Source organism: Salmo salar, chromosome 19, assembly GCF_965601325.2.
Source record: "Salmo salar chromosome 19, fSalSal1, whole genome shotgun sequence".
Lineage (NCBI taxonomy): Eukaryota > Metazoa > Chordata > Actinopteri > Salmoniformes > Salmonidae > Salmo > Salmo salar.
This window is the reverse complement of record NC_138309.1, coordinates 27,145,969-27,170,020: the sequence shown is the minus strand read 5'-3', so window position 1 is coordinate 27,170,020 and position 24,052 is coordinate 27,145,969. Positions and strand designations below refer to the sequence as shown.

Below are 24,052 nucleotides of genomic sequence, written 5' to 3'. Positions count from 1 at the left end.
TTAGATGATGACACCTAGCTATTTAGCTAGCTAGCTAACTATATAGCTACTGAAACAGATGTCATTTTGCTATGTTTTTGGGGAGAACATTGTATGTATCCATTAGCCAGCTAGCTTTTTTTTATGACCAGCACTGTATGTGCGCAAGACAACTTAACCAGCATCATAGCATATGTATCGATGAATCAGTGACATATGAAATATGAGTGATAGTGTAATAACTACATAAAAAATTTATGAACGCGTTAAATTATTATGTGACGTACAGTCATATTCAGGTCCTGATTGGTCAACAAGCTTATTTGACATGTCAAATAGTGTTATTTGACGTGTATCTTTTTTGACATGCAAAGACCCAAACCGCGTTCCATAGAAATCCTGGTTGAGAATGAAACAACTGAACAAATGAACAACAAAACAGCACAGCAAGTGAAAGAAATAGGTTTTGATTATGTTTTACTGGTAATGGGGACATACGTAAATGCCAACAAAATAACTTTTTGGTCAGTGTGGTGTGTGTGCATAACCTTTATTTAACTAGGCAAGTCAGTTAAGAACAAATTATTTACAAATGATGGCCCGGACAACACTGGGTCAATTGTGCACCACACTATTGAACTCCCAATCACGGCCGGATGTAATACAGCCTGGATTCGAACCAGGGACTGTAGTGACGCCTCTTGCACTGAGATGCAGTGCCTTAAACCTCTGCGTCCATGTGTGTGTGTTAACTATTTAACTGTACTAGAATGCTTAAAACGCCGCAACATTTTTTTATATCGGATATTGGTCAAAAATGTCTTATCGGTGCATCACTAGTAATATATGGACATGCGATGCATGGTCTATGACAGCAAGTTTGCTGGGATATGAATCACTGCATATCATGTACTGTATACGTAGAGTTATTTCCATAAGACAGCTATGATTGATAGAAGTTGGGATGGCCTGGCTGGATGGATACCAGTCATGCATGTAGCCTTGATCAGGTTACAGGCAGACCTCCCCCCCCCCCCCCCCCAAGGCCTCTCTCAAGTCTAGGTGATTCACTCCTACAGGGAAAGAATAGTCTGGGTGGGTGCCGATACTTTTGCTTCGTATATTCAACAACACCTTGCCCTTTGACACGAGATAGCCCCTACATTTCCAATTTGAATTAATTTATTAATTAATCTACACGCAACATGATCTGGAATTAGGCGGCCTAACAACAACTGAATAAATTTTTCGCAGTGCCATTGCCAAACCCAGGGCCTCAGAGCCCCAGCACTGACAGAAATATTCCACATTCCCCTACGGACCGTGGGACAGACAGCAAATAGGCCTGCAGATGTCCTCCGCAGCAGCAGCACTATCTCCGGTTTCCACATTATACAACACGAGGAGACATGAGTCAGCAGGAGTAACAGGCAGACAAGACACATATCTTTGTCTATCATTATAAAGTATGATAGACAAAGATTGGCTCTCAAAACCCTTCAAAAAGAAAACTCAACTTTGCAACCACATGACAACAGACCAGAAAAACGGTTGAAAGGTCAGTGCTCTGATCAGCAGCAACACATCTAACCCCCTCCGACAAAACTTCAGATATGAGGTTGGGTGGATGCCTGACTGTGCCCAGGAGTGACAGGACACCGAGGGAGAACCCTGAGCTGGCTGATGGTGATCAACTGACAAGAGTCTTCTCTACCTTGCTTATCGTCAAATTGCTCCACTGTATCTAGGTCTATTTCTTATTTTTCTTCCATAGAATCCTCACTTTTTTTATTTAACAGTAGGCTCATAATTTAAACCCAACTATCCTAGCCTACATCCGCTTTCTACACACATTCCCTCGTGACAGGCAGCGCATTGTTGCCTGGCTTCTACCAGGTCGATGTTTTGCATGATTCATGCATCTACTACCATCATACGCATGACTCAGTGGATGTACTGATAAAGCCTAACAGTCATGGCGTTTTCGATATGCATTATTTTCTGCTTGAGGCTCAATGTTGTTAGACATAGCAGCAGAGACAACCCATGACATAGACTTGTTTAGAGTGAGTGCAGGGCACTTCCAGCACCTAAAATAGCATTGTACACCTCTATGATATTTGACCTCACACAACACTGAGGACACTATAGTGACCACACCTTTAAAAAAAAAAAAATTATATAACAAAAAGAAATCCTGCTAGCTCTGGTCCAGGGCGTTACTGCGCATTAATCCACTAAGGAATGCGCAGTGGAGGAAAGCAAACTAATGCCCTGGACCAGAGCTATGATCCCTCATGTTAAGGTACATATGCTGCTACAGCACTAGCTATGTAAAGTTTAGGCTACGCTATAACTCCGGTGACAGCAACAAAATGTGGGTCACAAATGGTGGTCACATTTCATAGTAGAATCACTTAGGCACTATGTGCTAGAAGGGAGGAGGGAGCATTTGAATGCCAGCGTGGATAGGGGCATTTCCATGTAAAAAGCCCCATGAGCACCGACATGGGAAGTTCATAGGAGCATGTCAAATTCAGTGTCAAATGAAAGTCTATAAAAATAAATAAAAACAACACAGAAATTTCTCAACCATTTTCCCATCCTAAAAACGTGGAATAAGCAAATGCTTGGCTTTCTGGTCAAACCGATAGAAAAGGGGTGTTCGACAACATCTACCATAAAGTCTTGAAAGATATTAGAAATATTTGAAAGACATTAATGTTGAAGTAAAGACACCTGCCAACTAATATCAACACATTTAGTGTGGTACATTTTTTTTTTAACTATATGGGCCTGGAAGTGTGGATGAGAAGCTAGGGTATAAGTTAATACAAATGTATGGGTAATTGGAGCTTTGTATTTGTGTTACTTTTTTAATATAATTTTTTACTTGCTGTTTAATATTCAAACCACTGATATACAGTACCAGTTAAAAGTTTGGACACACCTACTCATTCAAGGGTTTTTCTTTATTTTTACTAGTTTCTACATTGTAGAATAATAGTGAAGACATCAAAACTATGAACTAACACAACACACCCCCACACCTCCATGCTTCACGGTGGGAACCACATATGCGGAGATCATCTGTTCACCTACTCAGCATCTCACAGACACGGCGGTTGGAACCATAAATCTCAAATTTGGACTCATCAGACCAAAATGACAGATTTCCACCGGCCTAATGTCTATTGCTCGTATTTCTTGGCCCAAGCAAGTCTCTTCTTATTATTGGTGTCCTTTAGCAGTGGTTTCTTTGCAGCAATTCGACCCTGAAGGCCTGATTCACGGTCTCCTCTGAACAGTTGATGTTGAGATGTGTCTGTTACTTGAACTCTGAAGCATTTATTTGGACTGCAATCTGAGGTGCAGTTAACTCTAATTAACTTATCCTCTGCAGCAGAGGTAACTCTGGGTCTTCCTTTCCTGTGGCGGTCCTCATGAGAGCCAGTTTCATCATAGCGCCTGATGTTTCTTGCGACTGCACTTGAAGAAACTTTTAAAGTTCTTGATATTTTCCACATTGACTGACCTTCATGTCTTAAAGTAATGATGGACTGTCGTTTCTCTTTGCTTATTTGAGCAGTTCTTGCCATAATAATATGGTATTTACCAAATAGGGCTATCTTCTTGTCACAACACAACTGATTGGCTCAAACGCATTAAGGAAAGAAATTCCACAAATTGACTTTTTAAAAAGGCACACCTGTTAATTGAAATGCATTCCAGGTGACTACCTCATGAAGCTGGTTGAGAGAATGCCAAGAGCGTGGAAACCTGTCATCAAGGCAAAGGGTGGCTACTTTGAAGAATATTTTGATTTGTATAACACTTTTTTGGTTACATGATTCCTTATGTGTTATTCCATAGTTTTGATGTCACACTATTATTATACAATGTAGAAAATAGTAAAAATAAAGAAAAACCCTGGAATGAGTAGGTTTGTCCAAACTTTAACTGGTATTGTATGGTTAAAAGATGCTGTCTTGTTTGCAGTCTTGTTGGGTGTTCGGTTTTTGTTTTTATCAGTGTTATGTAATGGTGTAATGTCAAATTGATTAAAAAATATATATATAAAAAAAACTTGCACAAAAAAAGAAACAACCCCTTGTTCCTAGTAATTCTGTTACCAAAAACCCACATATCTTTAAGATCATTTGGAATTTTTCCTCTCTCATGAGAGGGAGGATAATAAAAGTTCATAGAGGTAACAAGTAAAGGCAGCCCTACCAATTAGTTAGTGTTTTTACTGATATCAACTTTAAGTGATTAAAACTCATAATTCTGTTACCAATTTATCAGTCAAGGAATTACTGTAATGTAATTGGCTAGAATGGGAAATCATAGTAGTCACAAACCACAGTTGGGTCACCTGTTACTGTCCTCCCTTCCACTGTCATGTTCAGCTCATAGTGTCTCCTGTTACTGTCCTCCCTTCCACTGTCATACTGTTATGTTCAGCTCATAGTGTCTCCTGTTACTGTCCTCCCTTCCACTGTCATACTGTTATGTTCAGCTCATAGTGTCTCCTGTTACTGTCCTCCCTTCCACTGTCATACTGTTATGTTCAGCTCATAGTGTCTCCTGTTACTGTCCTCCCTTCCACTGTCATGTTCAGCTCATAGTGTCTCCTGTTACTGTTCTCCCTTCCACTGTCATGTTCAGCTCATAGTGTCTCCTGTTACTGTCCTCCCTTCCACTGTCATACTGTTATGTTCAGCTCATAGTGTCTCCTGTTACTGTCCTCCCTTCCACTGTCATGTTCAGCTCATAGTGTCTCCTGTTACTGTCCTCCCTTCCACTGTCATACTGTTATGTTCAGCTCATAGTGTCTCCTGTTACTGTCCTCCCTTCCACTGTCATGTTCAGCTCATAGTGTCTCCTGTTACTGTCCTCCCTTCCACTGTCATGTTCAGCTCATAGTGTCTCCTGTTACTGTCCTCCCTTCCACTGTCATACTGTTATGTTCAGCTCATAGTGTCTCCTGTTACTGTCCTCTCTTCCACTGACATACTGTTATGTTCAGCTCATAGTGTCTCCTGTTACTGTCCTCTCTTCCACTGACATACTGTTATGTTCAGCTCATAGTGTCTCCTGTTACTGTCCTCCCTTCCACTGTCATGTTCAGCTCATAGTGTCTCCTGTTACTGTCCTCCCTTCCACTGTCATGTTCAGCTCATAGTGTCTCCTGTTACTGTCCTCCCTTCCACTGTCATACTGTTATGTTCAGCTCATAGTGTCTCCTGTTACTGTCCTCTCTTCCACTGTCATACTGTTATGTTCAGCTCATAGTGTCTCCTGTTACTGTCCTCTCTTCCACTGTCATGTTCAGCTCATAGTGTCTCCTGTTACTGTCCTCCCTTCCACTGTCATACTGTTATGTTCAGCTCATAACTGGTGGTCAAAGCAATAATTAAAACAGTCTGGCCACCCCTCCTTCTCACTCCAGTTAATGTCACCTCTCCCAGCTCTTACAGACACCTACCCTCTTTCCATTTACTGTCACAGGTATCCTCACCCACTGAGCACCGACCGACACCACACATCCATAGACGTTGAAAAGTTGTTGACATTTGGTCAGTCCGCCCTGGCCAGACCAAATCTGAACCAATCATAGGCGTCTATGTTTCATACATTTGGACAGCGCCGTACAGTAAAGTAAAGAAAATTTGAGTATAGTACATTACAGTAGAATTCAGTAAAGTAGAGAACTCTAGAGTACAGTATAATGTATTGTACTGTGATTATCTACTTTACTGAACTCTATTGTGCTGTACTGTGATGTAGATGATTGGTTCAGATTTGGTCTGGTCCGGACCAACCAAATGTGGTCTTGTTTTGGGGAATAAGAATAATAGCCAGTGTCTAGAATAATACCCAAATATGCAAATGAGGATATTGAATATTTCTACCTTTAAGGATACATCACCATGAACAGAATGATATTCATAATTATGCATTTTTTTGTATGGTACACATCTGGGACCCATGATGTAATTCCGTGATGTAAATCCACTTCACTTACTGTAGTTCAATAACCAAAAGTCAAGGTGTCATGTCATAGCTGACACCCCATTCTTTCTGCAGACATCTTTGAATCTTAATTCAGAGCAGATATTTAAACGGAGTGTTTGGAAAACGTGGCCACATACAAAAAACAGAGGGAGATTTTACTAAAATTCTGTTACCAAACTTTGCATCTGCAAATTTTTTGCAGTTTTTGTTTTTATAAAATGTTCAGCAGAAATTGTTCAAATTAGTCCTTGCGCATAGAGTTATTGTACTTTTTAAATCAAATGTTTTTGTTTGGTAACATTCAGAAGGAAAAATACTCATTACCATGGAATTGCCTATAGCTAATTGGGTAGCCACTACCAGCATAATGCATCAAATCCCAGAGCTGACAAGGTAAAAATCTGTCGTTCTGCCCCCGAACAAGGTAGTTAACCCACTGTTCCTAGACCATCATTGAAAATAAGAATGTGTTCTTAACTGACTTGCCTAGTTAAATAAAGGTAAAATAAAATGTAAAAAAAATACTGAACAAGCAAGGAAGGAGAACGATGACAACAATAGAGGCAAGCTAACTTATTTAGAGACAAAGGCGCAATTTTCCAAAGCAGATATCCCGACACTGATTTGGTAAATAGATGGATTAGACTAGAAACAACTCAAATTCGTATAGATGCAAGGACTGACCGATATATAGTTTACTTGTAATTAACCATGTTTTGAAAATATAACGTTAGTGTTTGTTTACAAAACAAATTAGTAAAACAAGTTTATATTTTGGGTTCTGATGAGGGTAAGACACTTGAACTCATGGAGGTATTCATAAGTTTTACTCTTCAGTCCCCAAATGGATGTAGAAATCGTAGCTTTCCCCCCTTAACGTGGTTATCCCCTGTTGTGGAGCTACAATAAAAGTGAGCTAATCAGAAAGCTACTATTATAGTTACACGTTGGGAACGTTCGCTAGTTATAATTGGTAGCTAGCTATATGCAACTTGCTTGCTAGCAAAATAACGTTAGCTTTGCTTTTGACTGATCTAATGTAAGTAAGCAGCATCGCCACACATCAAACGTTGGCTAGCAAGCTGGCTAGCTAACGTTAGAGAGATTAACTTACAATGTACTCTCGAACTTGGCTGTGGAAATTCTGCTCTCTGATAGTAACATCGTCTTCTTCCATTCTTCATATTGCAAATGCAAGTCAATTGCCCCACTAAATACTAGTCGTACAACTGACGTCCATAAAACCTGTCTATGGTCAACAGAAAAAAACGGCTCAGGCTACATACACTTTCTGTGACTAGTATTCTGCTAGCAGCACAAACGATGACGTCACTTTGTATGGTAATAACAAAAACTTCAAAATAAAACTCCGCATTTCAAAACATTGCAATAATATATTTAAGCAATAATGTCCGAGGGGGTATGGTATATGGCCAATATACCACGGCTAAGGGCTGTTCTTAATCACGACGGAACGTGGAGTGCCTGGATACATGCCTTAGCCGTGGTATATTAGCCATATACCACAAACCCCCGAGGTGCCTTATTGCTATTACAAACTAGTTACCAACTTAATTAGATCAGTAAAAAGACATGTTTTATCATACCCGTGCTATACGGTCTGATATACCACTGCTGTCAGCCAATCAGGGCTCAAAACACCCAGTTTATAAATGCCATTTAGCAGATGCTTTTATCCAAAGTGACTTATAGTAATGTGTGCATGCATTTTACATATGGTGGTCCCAGGAATTGAACCCACTACCCCGGGCATTACAAGCGCCATGCTCTACCAATTGAGCTACAAAGGACCACAATGTGGATAACTCATTCAAATTATATAGAATTTTAATCAATGGCGAATTTTATTGTGCAACAAGAAAATGCAATAAGTAATTTATGGAAACATAACAAATAAAAAACATTTTATAACACCAATAATAAAAAAAAATACAATGTTGACACTGCTGTGTTAGGCTATAGAAAGAGCACTAGCTGAGACAGGTAGAAAAGTTGTGTGGAAAATACTCAGTAGGGTCTCTCTTTACTAACCAAATATAGTTTGTTTCGGTGGGCGACTGTTTTATAGGCATATTCACTTAGTCCTGCATGTTATATTAATTCCAAAATAATACATTAATGTACTGTTGTTGTGTTGAATATCATCTGTAAAGACAAAACACTTAAAACCGTTTTTTTTGGGCTTACCCTGTTTGCTTCCTGTGTGAAATAAAATGTAAACAAAGACACAATGTAAACAATGATGGAATGGCATACCTGTTAAAGACCTGTATTAACCTAATGGTGCTGATAATGGTTGTACCTTTACATATTTAAATCAGCCCAAGGCCAGCCTTGACATGTGCCATAAAATGCATGAGGTCAATCGCTTGACCTGACAAATTAAATATTTTTCAGATATTATGCGATCCCATCGATGTGGATAGGGGCATGCTCCCTCTCCTGTTTCCTGAGGTCCACGATCAGCTCCTTCGTTTTGTTGACGTTGAGGGAGAGGTTATTTTCCTGGCACCACTTCGCCAGGGCCCTCACCTCCTCCCTGTAGGCTGTCTAGTCATTGTGGCCACGCAGTCATGGCTGAACAGGGAGTACAGGAGGGGGCTGAGTATGCACCCATGTGGGGCCCCTGTGTTGAGGATCAGCAAAGTGGAGGTGTTGTTTCCTACCTTCACCACCTGGGGGCGGCCCGTCAGGAAGTCCAGGACCCAGTTGCATAGGGCGTGGTTCAGACCCAGGGCCCAAGCTTAATGATGAGCTTGGAGGGTACTATGGTGTTTAATGCTGAGCTATAGTCAATGAACAGCATTCTTACATAGGAAATCCTCTTGTCCAGATGGGATAGAGCAGTGTGCAGTGCCATGGTAATTGCATCGTCTGTGGATCTATTGGGGCGGTATGAAAATTGAAGTGGGTTTAGGGTGGCATGTAAGGTAGAGGTGATATGATCCTTAACTAGCCTCTCAAAGCACTTTATGATGACAGAAGTGAGTGCTACGGGGCGGAAATAATTTAGTTCAGTTACCTTTGCTTTCTTGGGTACAGGAACAATGGTGGACATCTTGAAGCGGGGACAGCAGACTGAGATAGGGAGAGACTGAATATGTCCGTAAACACTCCAGCCAGCTGGTCTGCGCATGCTCTGAGGACGTGGCTAGGGATGCCATCTGGGCCAGCAGCTTTGCGAGAGTTAACACGTTTAAATGTCTTACGTCGGCCACGGAGAACGAGAGCCCACAGTCCTTGGGAGCGGCCGTGACGGTGGCAGTGTGTTATCCTCAAAGCGGGCGAAGAAGGGGTTTAGCTTGTCCGGGAGCAAGACGTCGGTGTCCGTGACGTGGCTGGTTTTCCCTTTGTAATCAGTGATTGTCTGTAGACCCATCCACATACATCTTGTGACTGAGCCATTGAATTGCGACTCCACTTTGTCTCTGTACTGACTGGCTTACTGTTTGATTGGCTTACTGCGGGAATAACTACACTGTTTGTATTCAACCATGTTCCCAGTCACCTTGCCTTCACAGTCTACTGCTATACTGCTAACCTTGATAGAAAAGCAACACATTAAGGTCTATAACTTGTAAATAATGTTCTCCATGGTTGTTCTGTAAGCTTGATTATGCTGTGTATTGTTAGCCTATCAGCCTTGTTGCCTCTTGTAATGCATGTTCAACTCTGCAAAATGTGCCTTTGCTGACCTTGATCGATAATCATGACAATATAGCTTGTAAATAATCTTCTCTCTGTTATTATTCTTTTAAACTAGGTAATAGGCATTTACTGTATACTGAAAACCTTGATAGATAAGAAGCACATATCAGCCTACAACTTGTAAATTATTATCGCCATTGCTTTTCAGAAAGTGGGATTATGCTGTGTCTTAATAGCCTGGTTAATATGCATTACATTTAACTTGTAAATAAATTCGTTTTCATTTTGATTGAAAAGTTTGGTATTTGTGTTTCCTTTTTGTTGTTGAGTGTGTATTGATTTCAGGACCATGGATAGCACCAGGTAATTTAAAGCTGTGTTCCTGGAATGACACAGTCCCCCTCCAAAACGACACATATTTGGTTAGTAGAGACTCTACTGTGTATTTCCCACCCCACTTTAGCTGAGACAGGTAGAAAAACTTAATCTCTAAAGTGCCAACAAGTATCCCACATACTGTGTATTGCATTGCAGTGATTGGAGTGGATGGAGTAAGGAGTCACAAGTACTCTGTATTAAACCCGTTGCCCAGCACAAGAGACCCATTTCATTTTTACAGACTATATTGAGTAATTCCAATAACATATATTTGTAGTTTATTAAAAAGTGTATTTCTTTAAATATAGCCTACACAACAGCTTTCAACATAGCAGTATTTGTGTAAACTTTCAAAAGAAATGCTGGTATAAATAATATAAGAAAAAAAAGAAAATACGTCAACTTATAAATGTATTTTTTCGAAGGTGGTGTGCTGTGAAAAAATTATCGATATTCGCATAGTTTAGCATGTCTTTGCAGGGGGCTCTTATTTTTTAATCCATGATCGTGCTCCAGCATAATATCCTGCTGCTAGGACAACGGTAATTCAGCCAAAATCCACTTGAATGGGTTGTTACTAGTTAACACAGTTACAAAGTCGTAATTATGGCTAAACCCCGCCGATTTCTACAATTTATCTTGTTAAAAACGGATTTTAAACCTTAACTCTAACTTTAACTACACGGTTAGCCTATATTGTATATCATACAAATTCATGAAAACACACAACAAAAAATCGTATTCATTTAAGGTTAGGTTTGGGCATAAGGTTAGCAGTGTGGTTAAGATTAGGGATACGTTTAAAATCTGATTTTAAGAAGCAACATTGTAGAATAGGCGGGGTGCAGACATAAGTATGACTTTGTGGCTGTGGTAACTAGTGACGACCAAAAATGAATGACATCATCATTCAGCGCTAAAAAAATTATAATAATTTGTTGTGTTTCCTGAGTCGTTTGTCAACAAAAATGTCTTACCTCGTGAAGACTGGATACATGTGTCTAATTATTTGACGTTTTAAGATAGTTTTGTTCAACTATTTCAAGTGTTCCGAAGTAACGACGGTAGCGCTTATTTCACTTAAGTAGGTGGTAGGTAGACTTTTGCTTCATAGCAGGGGCGGAAATCCCGGGGGGACGGGGGGGACACGACCCCCCCACCCTGGGAAAAATATGATTTGTCCCCCCCAATATATCACTGAAACATAACTATGTAATTAAAATAATATTAATAATACGCAATGAAAGCAATTGTGCTGATTATAGACACTTAATAGCGCGTTTTTAAGTTTCAAAAGATTGCGACTCCCCCGCCCTTTGCCTCACAATGGTTTGATCCACTGCCAGTTCCTTAGCTTGCTACGTAACTGCCATGAGGTTCATCCAGTCAATCGCGCACACACACACTAGCTGAATATGCAGAGCTAGCGCGCAAATATGAACTATTAAGCTAGCTAGTACCTATTCCATTTATGTGGCGTCGTCAAAGATGGAATCAGCATGCAGATGATGTAAGTTAGTGCTTCAAAGTCCCTGTGATAAGGTTAGCGATAAACTGAAGTCCAAACTGAACAGAACTACACTCTCTTCTACCATTGTGTTAAATATATTTAATGGTCTCGTTGCAAAAGCTAAATTGTCGCAAGAGAACTTTTATTTATTTATTTTATTTCACCTTTATTTAACCCGGGTAGCAAAGATTATAGCAAACACCACTGAAACTGAATTGGTGCTCGCTAGCTTTGCAAATTCAGCTATTGTTGGAAGCCAGCCAATATGAAACAAACTATTAAAATTACAAAAAGTTGCAGCATATGTTGTGTAAATGGTGAACTCATACAGCTGTCAACTCTTGTCATTTTAATCCGTTTCACATTTGCTAGCTACCTTTTAGATCGAAGCCCATATAGAATGATTGAAGATGATAGAAGCCCATCTCCTACTGTAAATAACCTACACACTGTGTGTGTAGCCAGCCAGCCAGCCAGGTAGAAAAATGGCAGAAAAATAAAAGACGGAGTATTTTTCAATACACCAAAACGCATAGTAAGAACCCTAGTAGCCTAATATCTCAAAGACTAGTTGATAAAATGTTCATAAGAAAGAAATGAAGTTCTAATGGAAATGTTTCACAGTGATGTCATTAGGCAGAGCAGGCAACAGATGGCACACAGACAGCAGAGTTGGGGACAGATATGCAGGGACAGACTGGCAGAAACAGGGAGTCTCAGGTAAGTTTGTTGAGTCTTTGTTTGGCAACATTATGAAAGGTTCTCCATTTTTTTGACTTATAAAATAGGAACATAATTGGAAAATACCATGGATACCCCCACTCTCAACTTAAACTGGTGACTGAACTAAGATTTGTTAAAGGCAATGGTATTGCTGTTGTGATTAGTTGTGTAGTTTTGGGTACCGGTAGTTAGGAGTATGGCAAACACCTTATTTCTTTGGTTCCTCAATATACATTTACCATATTACAATGTAGGCTATGTGTTACAGCACTACTTTTGGTGTCCCCCTCAGGAATTGCTCTTGAGAAAATTTCATGTAATTGTCCCCTCCAAAGTGGATATCAGATTTTCGCCCCTGCTTCATAGACAAGCTTTTTTGCTTCATACACAGGCATGTTTGCTTCTTGCCAAGCTTGAAACTCGTAGACGCATCGAAAGGATTTTAATTATAAAAGTCTGTGTCTTTCGTCAAGTAACAATAAGATCATAGTTAAGTAGTTAACGATAGTTATCTCTGTTGCAAAGATGAAAGGCAAGGGAAAGCCAAGACGGAAGGAAAGACAGGAAAATTGCTAAAGTATATGGTGACAGTTAACGACTTTGTAAAGAGTAAGGTATGCTGTGATGAAACGGAAGATGGCTGTAGTTTGAGATTTGTTAAGAAGAAAAGTAGAAGTGATGCTTAAGGCGAAAAGAAAGATAAAAAAGACAGTAAGGACCGCTATGAAGGCTAACGTTACAAGCCTCTCAAAGCATCCACTGGTGACAGTGAGGAAGTTGCAACCCCATCTGATAAACAACAAACAAAGGTGAATTGAAAATTGAAGAAAGATGAGCCAGCAGCTCAACAGCCCAAGTCAACTCCTGTTGAGACTGCAGTTTAGAGAAGGCTGAGAAAACAGGACCGAAGAAACCGTCTAAGAAAGCAAAGCGAAGAAACAGACTCGAGGAATCAAGAAAAAAAAGACATTTTGGAAGCAAATGTTGCAGAGGACCGAGAAATTCAGAGATTGGAGGGATCTCTTGGGTATAACAAGAGGAAAAACAATTTGCTGATGATGGACTTGATTACATTTTGGGTGTACTGGATGCTGGGTCGGCAGCTTCAGGGATGATGTATGACAGTGATGACGACATGGACATTGCCAAAAAGAAATTCAGGAAGTTGGAAGACAGTGAATCTGAAATGTCCGGCAAGGAGGAGGAAGAAGAAGGACAAGACTCTGAAGAGGAGGGCAGCGAACTAGACAGTGATGGAGATCTGGACGCCAATGTGGAGAAAGGCAAGTATGTGGAGGAAGACGAGATTGATGAGGATGAAGAAGGAATGGATGAGAGTGGTGGAGCAGGTTCGGAAGAAGTAAATTAAGAGGAATGAGTTGAGACTCAAAGCTTGCAGGGCCTAAGGCAGAAACTGTACATTTACCAATTAGAATCTCATTTGTGAATTTCAGCAAAAATGTATGTTTTGTATTCCTGGACACAGATTAAGCCTACTAGTCCTGGACTAAAAAGAAAGCTCAATGGAGAATCTCCACTGAAAATACTTTTTAGTCCAGCATCAGGCTTAATCTGTGTCCCGGAAACTGGACATAAATGTATAGACTGAGAATTAAACACTATTCTGTATATATAGGCTGCCGTGTCAGCAGGCAAATATGTGCCGCCTCACCTACGGGACACCAGGGATGATAAGCGCAAAGCTGAGTTAGAGAGACTGAAGAGACAAGTCAAAGGACTTGTGAACCAGTAAGGCCATTCAAATTTGATTTAAAGTGTAGGAAGCATGCATTTTTACTAACCAATATAACAACATAGTGTGGTCAAAGACTTAACTTAGTTGTAGTCACAATCTAGTTACCTGTAAGTACAAACATAGTCATTTTCTTTGTGTTATTACATATTTATGAATTTATTTCCAGATATCTTTGAAACTACCCACAATGCACTATTTCTCAACGTCATATGTAGGATCTACTCTGTTTTACGGAGTTCGTATGCTAGCTCAAGCATGTAATTATATTCCAGACCAAGTGTTAGCGGTGGTGAGCTACAATCCACCAATCACAGGAAGTGTGATGTAAACAAGAAGCAGATGGGGCACCTGCTGCCATGCAGAAGGCTCTTCATAGACCTTGTGGCTGTGTTATCTAGCGGGGGCCGGTAAGCGTGGCACGCTCGAAAGAAAGAGAAAATCATATTAGCTCTGATTTTGTAGTACCTAGTCTGTTCTCCGTTTTGTTTTGTAAACTTTTTGGCATGTTCTCTGTGAAATAGGTTACAGCAGTTTTTAACTTTTTCCACCTTCGCTTAGTGCTAGCTGACAGACACAAGTATGGGTAGCTGCAGCTCAATATGGCAACCGGAGTATGGGCGAGTGGGTGTGTCTAAAGGAGTGGGTGTATGGAAAGCGAATCAGCTAATTGGGCAGGTTTGTTGCCACTCAAGAACGTTTTGCGTGGCTGATTGGGGTGCACAACGAGTCGATAAGCCGGCGACCAGTGCGATGGTGTTGTATTGGCCTGCCTGCCGACTTGAAATACTTCTTACTGGCTATCACGGTCATGTCGCTGCTGTAGCTCAAGTGGCAATTTTTTAAAAATGCGTATACCAATGCAAATCTATATGTGACATGTTGTTATGTTTATGCTACCTACCCTTTAATTATATATATTTTTAAGTTGAACCCCTTTAAAAAAACACTATCCAACCTCATTTCAACACCTAGCGAACTCACCAAGAGATTTTTTTTTAGCCTTTTGGTATAATTCTTTTGGAATGATAGTCACAGAAACCAGGGTTTGAGTCTCAGTCAGGGTACTCCCCTAATTAACTACGTTGGTGTCAGGTGCTGGATAGCACCACAGTGGGCCCTGGTCAAAAATAGGGCACTATATAGGGAATAAGGTGACATTTGGGATGCAGACATAAAGTAAGGGAGCTAGTTACAGTCAACTAAGAATTACGATTGAATCCTAATGGATTTGTAGCAGGTGTAGTTGTCTAGAAGGTCTTGGTGACCTTTAGTTTACCTTTAGTTCACCACTGTATGCTCCTCTGATAAGGGCACAGAAAGAAGGAAATAGTATTTTGTAACAACACAGTCTGTGTGAGAAAAGGAGTAACCATTAACCAGTGAATGATCATTAGCTTGTGGTTTGTTTGATTTACGTGCTCAGTGTGACTTGTCTCCAGTTCCTTTATAAGCTCTCTCCCCCCCCCCCCCCCCCTTTGATTAATGGGAAAGTGGCAGTTCACACCTTGCCTTCCTATTAGCATTATCTCTCTGTCAGGCTTACTCCCCACCCGTCAGTAAATGACCACACACAATCAAACTTGAAACACACACACGTTCACTTACCCTACAGCAATTCAAGGTTCCAATGACTTGCTTTATTTTCTGTTCTTTGACAACAATGTACCATTTTGCAGGTGGGGACTAATTTCTTGGAGAGAGTGGTGCGGAAGTTTGACGGAATGTACAAGAGCCCGGTGGCCATGGTGGCACATCTCTACAACTTCCAGGTGGTGCACGCCCTCCTCACCATTGACATCCTGAAGATGATGGTTGGGGCCTTCACCGAAAAAGGACATGGTTCTGTTCATGCTGAAAAATGTAGGCTTCGCCCTGCGGAAGGATGATGCCCTGGCTCTGAAAGAGCTCATCTCTGGGGCCCAGCGGAAAGCCAGCGGTGTGGGCACCAAGTTTCAGGATGAAAACAGGGTACGGTCTGTCACAGCTACCACACAACACCACTCTCAACACAGGGGCGAAAATCTGATATCAACTTTGGAGGGGACAATTACATGAAATTTTCTCAAGAGCAATTCCTGAGGGGGACACCAAAAGTAGTGCTGTAACACATAGCCTACATTGTAATATGGTAAATGTATATTGAGGAACCAAAGAAATAAGGTGTTTGCCGTACTCCTAACTACCGGTACCCAAAACTACACAACTAATCACAACAGCAATACCATTGCCTTTAACAAATCTTAGTTCAGTCACCAGTTTAAGTTGAGAGTGGGGGTATCCATGGCATTTTCCAATTATGTTCCTATTTTACAAGTCAAAAAAATTGAGAACCTTTCATAATGTTGCCAAACAAAGACTCAACAAATTTACCTGAGACTCCCTGTCTCTGCCAGTCTGTCCCTGCATATCTGTCCCCAACTCTGCTGTCTGTGTGCCATCTGTTGCCTGCTCTGCCTAATGACATCATTGTGAAACATTTCCATTAGAATTTCATTTCTTTCTTATGAACATTTTATCAACTAGTCTTTGAGATATTAGGCTACTAGGGTTCTTACTATGCGTTTTGGTGTATTGAAAAATACTCCGTCTTTTATTTTTCTGCCATTTTTCTACCTGGCTGGCTGGCTGGCTACACACACAGTGTGTAGGTTATTTACAGTAGGAGATGGGCTTCTATCATTTTCAATCATTCTATTTGGGCTTCGATCTAAAAGGTAGCTAGCAAATGTGAAACGGATTAAAATGACAAGAGTTGACAGCTGTATGTGTTCACCATTTACACAACATATGCTGCAACCTTTTGTAATTGTAATAGTTTGTTTCATATTGGCTGGCTTCCAACAATAGCTGAATTTGCAAAGCTAGCGAGCACCAATTCAGTTTCAGTGGTGTTTGCTATAATCTTTCCTACCCGGGTTAAATAAAGGTGAAATAAACTAAATAAATAAAAGTTCCCTTGCGACAATTTAGCTTTTGCAACGAGACCATTAAGTATATTTAAGACAATGCTAGAAGAGAGTGTAGTTCTGTTCAGTTTGGATTTTAGTTTATCGCTAACCTTATCACAGGGACTTTGAAGCACTAACTTACATCATCTGCATGCTGATCTTGGAATAAATTGACGATAGCAAAGATTCCATCTTTGACGACGCCACATAAATGGAATAGGTATTAGCTAGCTTAATAGTTAATATTTGCGCGCTACCTCAGCATATTCAGCTAGTGTGTGTGCGCGATTGACTGGATTAACTTTACGTCAGTTACGTGCATTGAGTGCCTTTCAGACAGTAGATACGACCTCTCTGTTACCTAGCAAGCTAAGGAACTGGCAGTGGATCAAACCATTGTGAGGCAAAGGGTGGGGGGGTCGCAATCTTTTGAAACTTAAAAACGCGCTATTAAGTGTCTATAATCAGCACAATTGCTTTCATTGCGTATTATTAATATTATTTAAATTACATAGTTATGTTTCAGTGATATATTGGGGGGACAAATCATATTTTTCCCAGGATGGGGGGTCGTGTCCCCCCCCCATCCCCCCTGGGATTTCCGCCCCTGTCTCAACATCACCCTCTGTCTATACTCTGACCTTATTGGTGATAACGCTTTCGAGCATGGTCATTTAACATTTTACTCATTTAGCAGCACTTATCCAGAGCAACTCGCAATTAGCATTCCTTAGCAGTCATAAATGAACAACAAGCCAACTCTCTTCTGAATATCATCTCTGTTGGCTCTGAAGAACAACGATATGAGGAAGATCCCAGTCCATTACCCAGAGCCTGTTGAGAGACTGCAAAAGCTACAGAGAACTCTGGTGGGATATGGATCTGATTAACTTAATACTTACTAACAAACTGTCATATCATAACCTCAAAACCATTCTTTGCTCAGCGATGAAATATTCTTCCATTGTTGATGTTTCAACCACAAGAATATATCACTTGTACCTTTTAGCTAAAACCACCAGGGGGCACTATAATCTCACATAGCAGTTTATGTTTAAGCAATAAGGCACGAGGGGGTGAGGTATATGGCCAATATTCCACGGCTAAGGGCTGTTCTTATGCACGACGCAACGCGGAGTACCTAGATACAGCCCTTAGCCGTAGTATATTGGCCATATACCACAAAACCCAGAGGTGCCGTATTGCTATTATAGACTGGTTACCAATGTAATTAGAGCAGTAAAAATACATGATTTGTCATACCTTTGGTATACAGTCTGATATACCACGGCTGTCAGCCAATCGGCATTCAGGGCTTGAACCACCCAGTTTATAATATAGGTTTGAGCACCCAGATGAGGGGAGGGTGAAGGAGTAAGGTGAGGTTGCCCCTAGACGCTGATCTTGGGTCAGTTTAGCATTTACCCCACTTACATTTAAGGATGGGATTGGGGAAGGGGAAGCTGTGCCTCCGGGGTGAAACTTCACCCCGGAGCATTATGTGAATAATGTTTTAACTGTTGTGTTCAGATCCACCAGAGTTCAGGGGCCAGTGATGTGAAGCTGAGGGTCTATTTGGAGAACCTCTTGGCTGCAGAGCAGGTGGGCCGCTGGTGGATCGTGGGCTCATCGTGGGGCAGAGCACCCATGATAGGTGACCAGGGTAACATGACATCAAAACAGTCAACTGCAGAAGGAAAGGTACTAGAACCATAAAAGATCTGAGGCCGAATGCATCCAGTGTCTCAGAATAGTCCTGCTGATTCAAACCATATAATCTTATTTAGATGGGGGGGGGGGGGGGGGACCTGATCCTAGATTAGCACTCAGAGATGCTTGATACATATGGCCCCTGGTGTTCCACCAAATCATTGCTGCAACTCTTTCATATGAACATTTGAGAAGTGACGTGACGTGCGGTGCATTCTTACAATGCACCACGAGTGGAATGCGCAAATGCACGCATGCACACACACAATAATATTATTATGTGAAATATTATTACACACGTGATGAATACGGTTTTGAAGAAAATCCCATATCAACAATTGACATGACTGAAAAGTGTTTCTTCAAAACAAAATTCTAGCTTGATAAATGAAATGCGTCAAAGGGATGTTGTCTATTCCCATGTTCATCCAACAGTAGCCTAAACCGCAAATTGCAAAGGAAAATGCATTTACTTGTGATTTTAAGTCTATTCGTCTGTCCTTTAGGGTGAACCTCTTGGTGACAGTGCTGTAGGGCCAAGGCTGACAAACGGATCAAACATGGCTTTAATTTTAACACTGATATTGTCCAAAATGTTGTAAAACATTCCTCTCGTCTCTGATCAGTTGTGTGCTCCGGGATGCTGTGTCTGTTAGGCCGAGTGTGGTGCATTCGATCAGATGATTTTCTGTCCCTTCCTCTGATGAAGGGCAGGAAGCTCAGCTGTTGGTCTCCTTCTGAATTATACCAAGTTTCCTTGGAAATCCAACTTGGAAAATTGTTTGAGGTGCAGTGAAGGCATGGCCCCGAGTAGATTTTTTTGCGGTGGGGGTGCTGAAATTGTTTGTCTAACGGATTTTGTTCCGCTCCGCTCGTACAGGAGTAATAAAGGCCTAGTGGCACTAATTTGGCGGGGGGGAAGAAATGCTCCCAAATGTCTTTAAAAATATATATATATCATTTTTAACTGTGATTTATCAGGGGGTGCTGCAGGACCCTCAGCACCACTACTTCCCACCGCTATGAGTGAAGGAGGTCCATTTACCCAGGCTGTTTTTGCTAGCTAGCTAGCTAGCTTCGTTTAGTTAAAGGGATGAGAGCACCAAATTATGTAGACACGCCCAAATGTGCAGCGCTTGCACACAACATGTTTAGGCAATACGCATGTGCAAAATATTAAATCATCTCAATGCAACAAATGCTTTCTGCCCATATAAGACATGTCTACGTCCTGGAAAGTTTACTGTTACTTACAACTGTCATGCTAATCACATTAGCGCATGCTAGCTCAACCATCCCAGTATAGGGACACCCATCAGAAAAAAACATAAAATAATGACAATTTAACCGCTTTTGTAAATGATTATTATATTTTTTTTACGCACTGCCTACCCTGACTGCTTTTCACTACATTTGAGTACATTTGAATTCTGAACTAGACAACATTTTCAATGTGTTTTACTGATCATAATGCCATTTTTCTTTCATCTATCTACTCAGTTCAGCTTAAAGGTCTTAGACCTGGCCTGGAAACAGAGAATGAGCAGACATAAGGAGAAATATCTTCTGCGTCATCATGACCAGCAAGGATTACCTGGATGCCTTTTGAGAAGCTGATACGGTGTGTTTTGTGTCCCTACCCTTCTGCACTGCTGAAATGCTCTCATACCAAAGCTAGACGTTGTCACAAGTTTCAGTATGTGACACTACATTATTTTCTGTGTACAGGATGGGTCTAAAGGACCAGCAGGAGAGAGAGATTGTCCACCTACTGATGGATTGTTGCCTCCAGGAGAAGAGATTCAATGCCTTCTATGCTGTACTGGGAGATAAATTCTGTGAGCATGACAGGCAGTTCCAGGTAAGAGAACAGGGCCTGTAATTATAAAGCCTCTCAGAGTGCTGATCTAGGATCAGTTTAGTCTTTTAGATCATAATGAGTAAGATTACATGGACAGAGGCGCTTTATGAATACAGGCCCAGACATTATAATGGTTCATATTTGCTCCATAGTAGGGATGTTAACCTACATTTGACCGGTCATGCTGATCGGTCTATAGGTTAATTTGCATAATTTAGTGGAATTAAATTGGTGCATCTGTATTTTATCGTTAGTTCATCATGTATCTTAGTTATTACACACGCATAGCATATACAGCCTAGTTTGAGTGAAATATCATCTGTTGGAAAGCGAAATCTGCAGCTCCTCAAACAGCTGGTTGCTACTGGAGTGAAACGTGCTTTTATAAGCCCAGTCATTGCGCAATAATTCTAAATGCAATCGCGTGTTTAAAAACAGAGTTTTGATGGCCACGATTAAATAGAGAAGGATCCCAGCTTTCTATTGCTACTATTTCTCAACTCATAATTGAAGCGTGCCTCCATTCGCCATTTGAGTGCATAGGCAACGGTAGGCAGGCTATCAGCACGTCACCTTCCACTTTGCAAGCTGAGCTGGAGGCAGTAGGCTTACACATTTTGAAAACATATAGCCCTACTTAATTGTTTGAAACCTGAACGTTTTACCTCATATTAGCCCCACAGGGGAGGGTTTCTCTGGTCGCCAGGAGGGTGGATGTGGGGTTGGGGGAATGGGATGGGAGGTTGGGGGTGGAGGATCACATATTTTTGTTTCTTTTCCTTTTATATTGTAACTGTAACCCCCCCTCCAATTAAGATCTTATTGAAAAATGGTTCTTCCTACCGCCTATTATATATTGTTCCTGGATGGCAGGAAGCTTGGCCCCAGTGATGTACTGGGCCATTTGCACTTCCCTCTGTAGCGCCTTACGGTCAGATGCTGAGCTGTTGCCATACCAGGCGGTGATGCAACCGGTCAGGATGCTCTCGATGGTGCAGCTGTAGAACCTTTTGAGGATTTGGGGGCCCATGCCAAATCATTTCAGTCTCCTGAGGGGGAAAAGTTTTTGTCGTGCACTCTTCGCGACTGTCTTGGTATGTTTGGACCATGATAGTCGTTGGTGATGTGGACACCAAGGAACTTGAAACTCTCGACCCGCTCCACTACAGCCCCGTCAATGTTAATGGGGGCCTGTTCGGCCCGCCTTTTCCTGTAGTCCATGATCAGCTCCTTTGTCTTGCTCACATTGAGGGAGAGGTTGTTGTCCTGGCACCACACACCCAGTTCTCTGACCTCCTCCCTATAGGCAGTCTCATCATTGTCGGTGATCAGGCCTACCGCTGTTGTGTCGTCAGCAAACTTAATGATGGTGTTGGAGTTGTGTTTGGCCACGCAGTTGTGGGTGAAAAGGGAATACAAGAGGGGACTAAGTACACAACCCTGAGGGGCCCCAGTGTTAAGGATCAGCGTGGCAGACGTGTTGTTGCCTACCCTTACCACCTGGGGGTCGCCCGTCAGGAAGTCCAGGATCCAGTTGCAGAGGGAGGTGTTTAGTCCCAGAGTCCTTAGCTTAGTGATGAGCTTCGTGGGCACTATGGTGTTGATCGATGAACAGCATTCTCGCATAGGTGTTCCTTTTGTCCAGGTGAGAAAGGGCGGTGTGGAGTGCGATTGAGATTACATCATCTGTGCATCTGTTGGGGCGGTATGCGAATTGGAATGGGTCTAGGGTGTCCGGGAGGATGCTGTTGATGTGAGACATGACCAGCCTTTCAAAGCACTTCATGGCTACCGACGTGAGTGCCACGGGGCGGTAATCATTTAGGCAGGTTACCTTCGCTTCCTGGGGCACAAAGGTCCGTTTTCTTTGCAAGGGAGGGAGCAAGGGTATCGTTTTCTTAGCAAGGGAGGAGAATTCTCCACCTGGGCGGACTGTGAGAGGATCAAGTACAAACTCAATGATATCCTTGGGCATGCTGTAGTCTTCAAATCTGGTGGAGAAGTTGTCCCTCAGCTGCTTGATGAAATCTTCCATCACCTATGTGACAATGCTGCGGCCTGGTCCCTCTGTCTGTCGTTTCTTCATGTGCTGAGGTGCAGTAGCCTTCCAGATGACAAGTCCAAATCGAACAACTCAATCTTCCTAGTAAAGGCCTCAAGTTTTTCCACCATGTCCACTTTTTTCCCTCTTTCTTGTAACTGCAGATTTAACCCGTTTAAATGACAGAATGTCAGCCAAAAAAGCTTTGTGTGTAGCTTACAGTTAACTCTTCAATGTTTCTGCGTCGGGCCTCTGTCTGGGGCGGAAGGCCACTTCGAAAGTTCCAGGTTTAGATTCATAATGACGTCTGAGATTTAAATGATTTGCACGCAGTGACATTTTCATTGCAAATAAGACACACTGGCTTGGCATTGGGAAAATATGGTAAGATGAACGCATATCGCTCTGTCCATTCTTCTCTGAAATGGACAGAGAGATATGCGTTCATCTTACCATGTCCTCGATTTTTATTATCCACCTTTCTTTTGATACTTTTTGAGAGCGACATTTTCTCTTGCAATGAAGCTAATTGTTCTGAACGAATGTTGACATTAAAAACAGTAGTGTAGCCTAAAGTAGGCTACGTAGACCTGTTTTTCCCACCAATCTACGCACAGAGAAAGAGACAAAAATAATAATTGAATAGAGACATTGGTAAGTTTATGAGCGTAATCAAATAAAAATTGTTATTTTCACTGAATGTATTATGTGCTAATCAGATGTGTTAAATTGTGTTCAATTTGTAATGTAGTTGTGCTAATATTATATGCTAATTATGTTCTGGCCCGCCGACTATTAGCTCATACATTTTTTGTTGACGAACCCTGGTTTAGAATACATTTTATCAGGGTCAGATTCTTCCTACTTTCGCGTAGTCATGAAACATCTTTGGCCAGAGTCCTTTGGCTCTCCTGTAAAACTGCACCGCTGAGACTTGACCATGTGAAAAGTCTGGTATCAATGTCTGTCATTGTGTTGTGTCTCGTCAGGATTTTGGGAATTCCCAAACTAGGAATGCTGTGGGAGGGCTTGAAGCTGTTCATCAGTCACTTCCTACTTAAGAATGCCCAGTCCCAGGGAACAGCTGAGCAAACAGGCCTTCTGTCAGAGCGAGCCGAGGTCGCCACCAAGGCCATGGAGGCCAAAGAAACCAAACTCAAACTGTAAAACACACACAGACACGTTCGGACTCTGGGAGAATGCCAGGAGAACAAAAGAGACCTGTTTGGAGAAAATGGTCTTTATTACAAGGAACAAACCCATCAATTTAATTTCAAGACTGAAGCAATGCTGTTTTGTTTTGGGGTTTTTAAACTGTGATTTTAGATGTTGCCCCAAGGTCAATGGAAATGGCTCCTCTGGGAGGTCTTAGTCATCATATAAGTCATCTTTTTTATGAATTGCAGTATTGGCAACCACAGAGATGTTTTTTTATGACATTATAAATATCAACGTTAAG

At 41.4% G+C, this 24,052-nt stretch overlaps 1 protein-coding gene and 1 pseudogene across 2 annotated transcripts in view; one reads left to right on the top strand and one right to left on the bottom strand.

Moving 5' to 3' along the window:
- The window catches only part of LOC106578611 (limb region 1 protein homolog), a 71,096-nt gene extending 63,780 nt beyond the window's left edge, over positions 1 to 7,316 (bottom strand). For both annotated transcript variants that reach the window (XM_014157607.3, XM_014157608.3), the window contains exon 1: positions 7,112 to 7,316. In XM_014157607.3, the coding sequence (XP_014013082.1) occupies positions 7,112 to 7,174 (63 nt within the window). In that variant the 5' untranslated portion in view covers positions 7,175 to 7,316. The remainder of the gene's footprint in view (positions 1 to 7,111) is intronic.
- A 6,075-nt stretch (positions 7,317 to 13,391) lies between these two features.
- LOC106578628 (nucleolar MIF4G domain-containing protein 1-like) lies at positions 13,392 to 23,760 on the top strand (annotated as a pseudogene).
- The last annotated feature ends 292 nt before the right edge of the window (positions 23,761 to 24,052 follow it).